This window comes from Frankliniella occidentalis, unplaced genomic scaffold (genome assembly GCF_000697945.3).
Source record: "Frankliniella occidentalis isolate FOCC.00 unplaced genomic scaffold, Focc_3.1 Scaffold1, whole genome shotgun sequence".
Lineage (NCBI taxonomy): Eukaryota > Metazoa > Arthropoda > Insecta > Thysanoptera > Thripidae > Frankliniella > Frankliniella occidentalis.
Window position 1 is genome coordinate 2,740,215 of NW_026267131.1, and position 11,111 is coordinate 2,751,325.

At 47.6% G+C, this 11,111-nt stretch overlaps 1 protein-coding gene across 3 annotated transcripts in view; it reads left to right on the top strand.

Moving 5' to 3' along the window:
• Window positions 1–2,254, top strand: part of LOC127752201 (uncharacterized) — a 69,156-nt gene extending 66,902 nt beyond the window's left edge. For all 3 annotated transcript variants that reach the window (XR_008012312.1, XM_052276957.1, XM_052277010.1), the window contains 2 exons: window positions 1,316–1,414; window positions 2,131–2,254. Coding sequence is in view for 2 of the 3 variants with exons in the window: in XM_052276957.1 (XP_052132917.1) it covers window positions 1,316–1,414; window positions 2,131–2,202 (171 nt within the window). In the remaining variant the exon portion in view is untranslated. The remainder of the gene's footprint in view (window positions 1–1,315; window positions 1,415–2,130) is intronic.
• The last annotated feature ends 8,857 nt before the right edge of the window (window positions 2,255–11,111 follow it).

An 11,111-nucleotide genomic window follows, 5' to 3' on the forward strand; every position in this document is an offset into this window, starting at 1 on the left:
GCCCCCGGCCCACGATGGCGTCGGATTGCCCGCACTTCTACACCGTGAGCGGGCCGGTGAAACGGGAGCCCTGAGCTGCGGTCTGGCGTATCGCCGGCAACACCGTCTCCGCGAGAATCCTCACCCACCCCTCCCCCCTCTCCCACCCCTCCACTCTCTCTCTCTCCCCCTGTCCGACCGTATACCCCATCTATTTCGCTGCCGTCCCTTTTCCCTCCCTTCTCTCTCTCTCTCTCTCTCTCTCTCTCTCTCTCTCTCTCTCTCCACGTGTGGGGTGCCGGTTCGCTCAGTTTCACATATACGTGCAGATGTCGCCGATCAGTGCCGCCCACGCGCACATATTTTTCCGGCGTGTTTCAGGGAAGGCCCCCTAGCGCCAGCGCAGCCGGCGGTGACTTCAAACACTTGTCTGTTAACCCGGTTGTGGGGTGGGCCGGGGCGGGCGGGGACAGTCCGTGTTGCCGTTCAGCTCCATTCAGTTTTTCGAAGAATGAACGCATAGCAAAGCAGCTTCTTCTACGCCGGAGGTAATCTGCCCCATGGGAAAAGCGGGCAAAGAGGGATGATGGCCGTTGTCTTTATTCATACTTTAATTATCCAATTTGATATTTTGATTCCTACTTAAATGATTTTGGGTCCCTGTGTGTTTTTCGATTATTGTTCACGACGCTTTGCCGAGTTTCCGTTAGGTATTTACCTGGTGTCCGTCCTAGACTACACTACCCGCCCTTACCTAGCCGGCTCGGCCTCGCGTTGTCCTTGAGGCGGTCGGCTCGGCCTAGGCGGCGGCCTAGGCGAGGAGGTGAAGGCCTTCCTTGGAGAGCTCGTCCAATATTTGGAGACTGTGGCAAACACACCGACGTCGCGTCGCCACATTCCGAAAAAGAGCGGCCGAAGCACACGCGCACACTCACACACAGAGACAGCGAGAGAGAGAGAGAGAGAGCGGAGGGGGAGGGAGGGGGCACAGGAGACGCACACACACACAGAGCATCGCGCGCGTGTGTGTGTGTGAGGGAGCGTGACAGAGGCTGGCGGCATGAATGAGTGCACCACTCAATGAGTTTGTTCAGGATGAATGGCAGGGTGGTAGTGGAAGAGGGGGGGGGGGGGGCTGCAGTCCGACTTGTTTGGGGCGCGTAATACACCGCTAATTAGGCTTAGCTGAGTGTCGGTGTTTTGGGTAAAATGGGGGCGGGACGGAGAGGGACTTATTTCTCTTGAACTCAATGCCATTTGCTTATTATTTTGCAGTACTCCCGTGCCAAACCCTTAGTAGTGTAATTTACCGTTTCCTCTTATTCATTTTTTGCAGTGGCGCCGCCGGATGTCGGATGCGGGCTGCAGGAGCTGGCAGGTCAGCATACGCGGAGGTCAGTCACTGCGTGTGACAGAATGCAGCGTCAGACATTGTGTGAGTGCGTTCCATCCATATGTACTGCTGTCAATCATTTAGAATTCATTCTAAATTCCATAATATCTCAACCAAATATCATGGTTTGAGATAACAGCGAGGAGGTGCCTTATTTGGTCACTTTGCTATAAACTTACTTTATGACTGATAGTCACGCTTTACTAATTTTTCTATGATTGTTCTCTTTTTGCCTCCCTTTCTCATCGCGTGGCGCCGCCATTAATTATATCATTCGGCCTATGATTGACCACTCGGCATGAGCAGCGAGTCCAACAAAGCGCCAATAGGTTTCGTTTTTTATTTTTTTTAAATAAAAGTAAAAAAAATTCGTTTTTTTTAAACTTGTTAAAAAAATTCGTTTTTTTTAAACTTGTTAAAAAAGTTTCCTTCTCCACAAAAAAAAAATATTTAAAAAAATCATTTTGTTTTATTGGATTGAAAGTCATAGACAACGGTCCCGGGCGGATGCGTGTAAAGCTAGCGGGAGTATATTGCCGGTGCATAATGCATCACGCACTTGTTTTTCTTTTTTCTTCCGCTTCATTTGACATGCGTGTCCTTCGGGGTCCCAGTTATGTTGTCCTTCCAGTACACAGTTGCAACCACTAAGTGCAGTCGTCCTTGTCCCTTTATTTGATATAAATTTTGCTGAAAATGAATGCAACAAAATATGTTTTTTCCTTATTTACTGCCAATTTTGTTTGTTTTTCAACCAGGGTCAGGTCAAGGGCACGGAAACAAAAGACTCAACTCGAGCTGGTAAAACAAGTAGGATATCTAGCCTTTAAGGGCACTAAAGCGCCAAAGGCTTTGACAGTTCGTTTTTTTGAAATATTTTTCATTTTTCCCTTTAGAATGAAAACGGATTCTGAAAACTATTCCTAATTTCTTATTTGCAAACATATATAAATTTCTATCATCAATTTTTAAAGATAATGAAGATAATGAAAAGTGTTTTAAAAGGTCTAATCGGTTTAGGTGATAATTATGTAGTGTAGACTTTGCATGACCTGTTCGGCCCTGCATTCTAGCGGCGGGCAGGGTAGGGAAGGGTAGGAGACCTCAACGCAAGGATCACCCGCAGAACAAGCCACGTGACGCACCCGTCGCTCTCTCTCTCTCTCTCTCTCTCTCTCTCTCTCTCTCTCTCTCTCTCTCTCTCTCTCTCTCTCATTGATGCACACTGCATCCATGCTTCATACCACCACCATCACCCATTCATTTCACTTCCAATTTCCTGCCTTTTTTTACTCCCTCGCCCTCTCTCTTTCTCTGTCCGTCCTTGTCGCCGTCTCTCTCTTGTCCTTGTCCCTCCTTAATGCGAGTACAGGGCCGTGCAGCGGACATTCCATTCAGCGGCGGTGAGTCCAATTTCATTGTTTCGACGCGGTGTTTTGATGTTTGTAGCAACGCTGTGTGCGTGTGTGTGTGTGTCGGGGTCATTCAGCATCACACGGAATGCACATGGGGTGCGTTCAATTACAGTACCGCTGCAGTCGGTGGCTGCTCTCATGTAAATGACCGACTTAGAGCGAGAAGGAATGTCGCTGAAAACAACACAAGGAATTTAATCTAATCTCGGACAAAAACGCCCCGGATTCTTCCACTCACCGGCGGCCCCAGCGCGGCCCTCAATTGTATGTATGGTGGCCCTTGATGGTTTGATACCGGTGGGTGGCGGCCGAAAGCGGCGCAACTCGCGGCGCCCAACGTTTGAGTTACGTTGACGTGCGGGTCTGGGTGGGCCACCACCGTCAAGAAGTGCACCATCACGGAGGAATCCTAGTTAGCTGCAACAACAAACGCATTCGCCCGCAGTTTCCTGCTTTTATTGTTACAAGAAGTGACTTTGGCCTTGTGACGCGGAGGTAGGTCAGCCTTTTACGAAAGATAGAGTAGGGAATGTCACCGTTTTGAGTTCAAGTAAACGTTTCATGTCTATCTACAAACTACTTTAAAATATAAAAGAAATTTAACTATTATATTACCGAAACTCCTAATGCGAGTGGTCGTTTTGTTAACTCTCATTTGCCTAGTACGAAGGAGTTTTACATATTATTTGTATATTACAGAGGGTGGTCCGTCAGCGCCTTTCTTTCTTCTATACCGGAGGCATGCGTGCGGCGGGCTTGCCTATCGTCGCCCAGTCGCCTCAAAGCGCCGTAGGAGTATGCAATGCAACCCGTTCGAATGCCTTCATTCTGTACAGTTTAACTAGAAGAAAGAATGGCGCTGACCGACCAGTAATATTGTAATATTGGCGTAATAGAACTATAATATTTCTTTAATGTCGCCAATTAAAAATGTGAATTACTGATTAAATATCATGTGGTATGAGTAATATTGATGTTATATCGGTAATATCAGCCCAGTGTTCGAGGGAATTTAGGGGTTGAGGGTTGAGTACCCCTAAACCTGATTCTGATAAATACCACACGTTTCGCCTTTCTTGCGCTGCCGGCTGTAACAACGCCTAAGTCTGCCACTTTCTCTGCGTTTCCTTGGTCAGTCACACCTTGAGGCACGTTCGTTGCTGTTCCGCGGTTCCGCCAGTTCACAACATCCCAAGCCGTACTTGTCAATCCGAGTTCTAACTTAGTGTATGTCGTGGCACGACTTGTTATTCATCGTCCAGTTCCGTCCTCTCAGTACGCACCACCACCGCTGGAGCCAGCTCCTGGAGGCGCTGCGCTGCAGGCTCTGGGGATGGGGATGAGCAAACGGAAGTCGTGATTTGGTCCTTCTTTGAAACCATACCGGCAATGGAGTGCAATCGACACTTGTTTGCCCTCCGCTTCCGGGCACCCCTGGGCAGCACATGGGCCAGTATCTCCCCCCCTCCCCCCCCTCTCTCTCTCTCACTCACTCTCTCTCATTCCAATCATCCCCTGCTCCCTCTCCTCGCCATAAAGACACATTCAACAGAAAAGATGTCCGACTTTACTGGGAATAATGCACCGGGTCGACCGGCTCCATCAGGAAGTCAACTAACTTCTTGTAAGGGGCTGACAAACTGGTACAGTCAACTTAAGTGAAGTAGCAATTACTTGTAAATGCGCTCTTGTCGGAGGCACAGCGTATCGGATGATTCGGTGGCGCTACCCGGCCCGGCGGAAGGGGGTAGTTGGATTGAAATTGAGGGTTGCATCGGCTGACAAGACGCGATACGAAATGAGTTATGTGACGGGCTGGTCCAGGACTTCTCGTCGGCGGCAGTGCGGCAGCCTGCAGAGTTCCAGGAAAGCTTTAGAGAACTCACGTCGCGAGGCCGACAGAGTGAAATTCTAACTCTCCACCGGCCAGACAAAAAAATTGTGGCGTACAAATTCGGCCGCTTCAAACGTAGCGCACTCCTCGGTGCTTTTACCCATTTCAGAGAGTTCCATGAAATGAGGGGCGGGTCCACATCTTGTCCGTATCGTGAGGTTGTCGAACCTTGTAGGTGTATTTATAGGAATTTAATGGGATATTAAGTGCATCGCATTTGCGGAAAATGGCCCTCGATGAATTTGGCGCTGCGTCGGCGTGCTGCACCGGGACAGGGAAGATGGTCCTGCTTTCCTGGAATTCTCTAATTATAGACCTCGCCCGACGGGATAGAGATCCAAATAGATAGGATAGGAGGCCTCGGCCTGGGCTGGGCCCTGCACTGCCTCGGCCTCGGCGGCTCTCATGGTGGTCGCGGCCAGCGAAGTCCGAATCAAGATGGGGAAGAGTTTCATATTCCAGGAAAGATTAAACTTTTTGAGAACATGTACCGTTTTGGTCCATATATTTTTGTTGGATTATACCTGAGTGACGGTGGTCGTGTTGTCGAAAGAGAGACCACTTGTGCACTGCAGGCAGGACTGCGCTAGTTCGCCGAAGTTATCATTGTGTTGCTGTCCCGGCACCCTATTCGTCCCCAAGGACAGGCTCTCTGCGGGGCGGTGTGGCGCTACGACTAATTACACTCTGCAGAAAACGGCGAAGGTCCCTCTTCTCTGAACTATTATTTCGAGTAAAACGGCAATAATAACTTAAGAAAAACACAATTTAGTGGCTTTGTTTTGTATCCTTTGCCGTTGCTTAATTATGCATCCAAAAGTGGTAGCGGTCGGTAAGGGTTCTCGGTGTGAATCACCCCAACCCTTCGGGAATCAGAAACTTTAAATGATCTGGACCTCCCTGCGCAGGCAGCCCCTGCGGCGGCAAGGCAGCAGCAGATCTCTCAGACGCTGATAACATCAAGGAAATGCAAACAGACAGCTCGGGAGTCCCATAGATTTTCGCTCCCTTTAAATTTAGTACCATCAGAAAAGCACCTGGTGCTTTATCCGCAAAAAAAGTGACAAATACCTGTACGCTTATTTGTTTGCGGACGCGCGCTGGCGTTCATAATTTGGTGCAAGTGTAGTATACGCTTACGTTATAAACGTTATATAGTACTGCGCATAAAGCTGTATTTATGATGATTTTATCTTGTCAACATTTGTGTTAATATTTTTATCTTCACTTTTTCTTTACCAGATGCTCAAGTATGGATGCACCGGTAAAACAAGTGTTGAACTTAAACAAAATTAAAGTGTGCATTTTCTCGACACTTTGTGGTGTCTAACTATGTTATACGTCAATTGGTGTTTAAACTTTCGACACTTCCGAAACGTATAGCAGCCGCACACCGCATGGTTCCCTTTTGACAGCATAGAACTGTGTGTGTCCAAGTGTGCAGAATTTTAACGTTACAAAACGTCTAAAATTTGTACACCACGCAAGTGTGCAACTCGAGTTAAACACCATGTAATATGCAAAATCACAACTTGCACACGTTTGGTGTGCAAATATTGCACACTTGTTTTACCAGTGTGTTTTTAAGCGCTGGCAGGATTTTCAAGAGAACTTGACACGGTGTGTGCCAATAATAACCCTCATTCCGATTTTTTGCATCCCCTGATTTGCTGTAAATATTTAGTTTTGTTCTCGTCAGTGTTCGTTGTTTGTGTCTGTTCCTGCAGTACGGGCGAAGAACATTTAACGGTGGCTTCGAATCCTGACTCCCCTGACCGCGGGCCACGGCAACAGGGCGTACCGAAGGGCTGCGTACGAGTTATGGAAAAAATCCGCTCTTTGTTATTTGAACGTCCTGAGGATTGAGAATGTTTGCCACTGAATACTGATCTGGTCCAGTGTAATTTGACGAGTTGCAATCAGATCCACTTGAACATTTCTGCAAAGTGGATATCTACTTCACACGTAGTTTACATTTCAGCGCATTTCAGAAAGAATAAAACAATTGTCGGTTTGTTAAAATTTTGACATACTGACGTTGTCTTTCCTTCTCCCGTTCCAACAGAACTACGAGCGATTACTCTGTGCAAAGAAAATAAATGCATGGCCTCGTGGGTCATAACGTTCCTCGAATTCCCTTCCCCGTGAAGTAAAAACGTGTGAAAGCTCGGACCGGACCACTGCATTCCTGGTCTCCCGGTCCCTCCAGGATGCCGCCGAGCGGCGCCCCAAGGCCGCCCAGCTGGCCGACGATGATCCCAAGCCCCCGGCCCCACCAATTCGCTGCAGATTTTCAAGGAAGAAAGTCGTTGTTTTCAAAAGTTGGGGCGTACCGGCGGTGGACGAGCCTAACCTAAAACTCCGTGTTCGCGAAAGCCTCTCTCCAAAGACTTTTAATTGGACGTCTTTTGTCGCCCCCACCGTTTGTTTTGGGGCTCCGGCTAAGAGGTGGCCGAATGCCGCCGCTGTCACCCACCTGAGGAGCGTCCGCAGTGCATTACATGCAATGGAGTCCTTCTCTCTCGCTCTCTTTCTCCTCCGCTCTTTCTTTCTCTCTGCGGACGCGTCCCCGCCGGACAGCCGCGCCGAAACTTTTACAACTCGACCATCAGTGGCGTTAGCACGCGGACAATGCCCGGCTTTAGTCCTGCCGAGCCGAAACGAGTCCCTGTTACGCTATCTCTAACCCGGACCTGCTTACACTACGCTACCATTTCAGTCTTTCCTTTCCTGGCTATACTGATTGAAATCGCGATTTTCACCTTTTCGCCCCTCCGTCATGACCCTATTGTTCCTCACGTGAGGTTCTCATTGCCTAAGTGACGGTTGTAGCTGACTGTGTGTGCGTTTCTCCAGACCACACACCCCAACGACCCCCTTCTCCAACCGTCGGCAAAAATATCGTATTTTGGCAGAATCCGATACCTTGACCCTTTTGCCATGGCCGGTGTCAGCGCCCCTCGTAACCGCTTGACTAGTCCCGACCGACGCAACAATAACAGACAACAAGGGAGGGCGCCAGCGGCCACATGAAAATATGTGACTGTTGCAAGGTTCTGACCGGCATCGATTGTCATTTGTTGGATACTTTCTAGATGGAGTTCACCCAATCAGGAGCCTCGAAACCCCCCTAGAACGTATCCAATAAATGACAATCCCCCCGTCTCCCAGTTCTCTCCGCCAGCTTAGCGATAGCGAAGCCTATTACACCAGTAATCAAAAAGTTTCGCGTCTGTTTTTTTGCTTGTCTGTAATCACGATAACTCGAGAACGGTTTGAACTAGGTACCTGTAACTTTTAGGGTCGTTTTGTGTTATACATAAAGACAGGAGTTCAAAGATATTTCAGCTTAAAAATTGGCTGAAAACGGGCTATTTAGAAAGTACTGGAAAATATTGCAAGTTTTTAAAAAAGTTTTTATGGTTTTGTAAGGGGTAAATAGAGAAAGTAGAGGCCTTATTCGGCCAAAGAATCGTCCGTTTGTCTGCATTTTACCGTGTAGGTGCTAGAGAGAGAGTTTTTCTCCCATAATGCTGGCTTTTTGTCTCGTGAGACCCGTTGCCTCACGGTGAGGCGGCCTCACTGAGATCGCTTACCTCAGAGGTTTTCAGCCAATCACTGACCTCAAAAACCTCTGAGGCAAGTGATCTCAGTGAGGCCGCCTCACCGTGAGGCAACGGGTCTCACGAGACTAAATCCAGCATTAGTGACACCACCAAATAAATGTGTTGTTTAGAAAATGTTATTGGACTCGTCAAAATGCTCGCCAAAATGTCGTCCGTTTGGCTCTATCTCTTGCCGTCGGGAGAGCTAGAGAGAGTTTGTCAGACGGAGGTAGACCCAAATCAAATCCCTAATTAATATTCGATGAGGGTAAGTAAAATCCTGTTGACCAAAATTTGTGACTTTTGGGGCCAAATGGCCGGGGACCTATTATACGACTCAGTCTTTTGCCTTTTGCTCCACTCGGGTGTCAGCGTCTACACTGATAAACCTGGATTAACCAAGTGTACAACTTCTCAACCCTTGTAAGTGTGCAACTGCTCAACACTTGTAAGTGTGCCACTGCACTCATGCTTAACACTTGTAAGTGTGCAACTGCTCAACACTTGTAAGTGTGCCACTGCTTAACACTTGTAAGTGTGCAACCGCTCAACACTTGTAATAGTGGGCAACTGCAAGTTGAATACTTGCTAGTAACTCACTAGTAGCACACTTGCAAGGGTTCGACATAGTTGTGCACTGCTTGGAAATGTGCAACTCTCCTGTCGTACACTGATCAGTTATGAGTATGCCAGGCGCGTCGCAGTAACCGTGTTTCATCAGATATTGCGAAGCCTGTTACGTGAGCCGTCCGGTGTACATCTACCTTGTATCTTTAATGTTTAGTGATGTTGTTTTAAGGTATCATCTGCTTAAAATCAGATACTTGTTTTTATCATGAGTATTTTATCCGTGGTATGCAGCATTTACCTGTCGCACTAAAGTATTTCTGGAAGTTGTCGAGCCCTGCTATCCTGCTGTCCGCCGAGCCTACTGCAGGGATGTTATTGTTGATGTTAGAGCAGGTTCTACCGGCGGGGCGATGAACTTCAGAAGCTTCAGACAGAAGGGGAAGCATTGCGAACTCGACTCGTTGCACAATGCTGCTCCCCTCATGTATAACACACCCCTATGTCCCTTTACGTCTCCCTTTCCACACTCACATCTCTCTCTCTCTCTCTCTCTCTCTCTCTCTCTCTCTCTCTCTCTCTCTCTCTCCGCCAACCATCACCCCGCCCCTTCCCCATCCTCTTCAAACCCGCAATGACGTCACCCTACACAGCTTAAAAAGATACCTGAACCATGATATAACGGTCACAACAGTAAAAATAGGTTTCTTAATCAGGCCCGTTGCCCCGTTCACTCACGCAATTATTATAGTTCAGAACCTGAGCGCCGCCCATGGCACCAAATTACTCACACCCTCAGCATCAAACCATATACCCCTACTCGCCGCAAACAACACGCACACACACACACACACACACACACACACACACACACACACACACAGTACCTGCCCCATGTTATCCACAATCTCTGGACGTTTATTCTCGGAACGACTAACTCTCCCGCAAAAGTCTTCCCCGCCACCGCACCGCATCCTGAGTCTCTCTCGCGCGCCGCTTTGAATGGCTTGCTGCCCGGATATCTCTATTTTTCTACTGACCCTCGCACCTTATTTCTCCGTCCCTCAAAGTGGAGTACTCTACCAGGGTTTTCGCAGGGATACTTTTGGAGCGGTAATGTATGGGGCAGAGGCGCATCAGGCAGGCAGACGGACAAGGACAACAAGAGAGCGAAAACGATAATAAAACCAGAACGATGTTGATTCATTCCGTTTAATTATCGGAACCAACGAGTGAATCAGTTCATCAGGGACGAAACGCCTCAACCCGGCCCCGGCCTGGCAGCACCCTCTCTGACACTGGTCGGGTGATGATTTTTGATTAGGAATAGTGTTTCTGTTTCCAAAAAGCACTCGCCCAGCCCTGAGCTCCAAGCCGTTCAGATTTTAGGGTCAATGACGTTTTCAACTTTTCCTCTTTTTTTAAGGTTTCCAGAACAAATAGTTTTGATTATATCTTTTTCAGTTTTTGTCCTACAGGTCTGGGCGAGTGCTCATTGGAAAGAGGAAAGAGAGTAGCTGTAAAAAAAAATTGGTCCAATTTTTTTTTTTTAAATAGTCTATTTTAGGCAAATTTCTCAAAAGTTTGACCCACTCTCCTGAAAATACGTAACCTTGGATTTTTGATTTTATTTTTCCAAAAGTTGCCCTTTGGGGTGGTTGATTTCTTCATGTAAGCAGATCTTTGTCCCCGGGCAATTTTCTTACATTTTTCAGCTATTTACAGATACAGATGGCTCCAACTTCTAATTTTAGGTTTTCCTAAGGGGTAACTCGTGAAAGTAGAGCCCTTTGGGCAAAAATTTCGTCCGTTTTGCTCTATCTCTAACCGTTTGGGCGCCAGAGGGAGTTTTCTACGCGGAAATGACCCTAATAACAAATTCATGGTTTTTCCGCAGATATTTGATGGTGTCCTTTGGGGTAACTCGGTAACTCGTCAAAATCATATTTCTGAGGATTTTCGCTCTATCTCTAACCGTAGAAAACGCCAGAGGGAGTTTTCTACATGGAAATGACCCCAAAAACAAATTAAGGGAAAAACCATGAATTTGTTTTTGGGGTCATTTCCGTGTAGAAAACTCCCTCTGGCGCCCAAACAGTTAGAGATAGAGCAAAACGGACGAAATTTTTGTCCAAAGGACTCTACTTTGACGAGTTACCCCTTAGGAAAACCTAAAATTAGAAAATGGAGCCATCTCGACGTGTCCCTGGAGCAAAGGCGGATCTGCGCGCGACCGATGAACAAGGGCGCATCTGTTT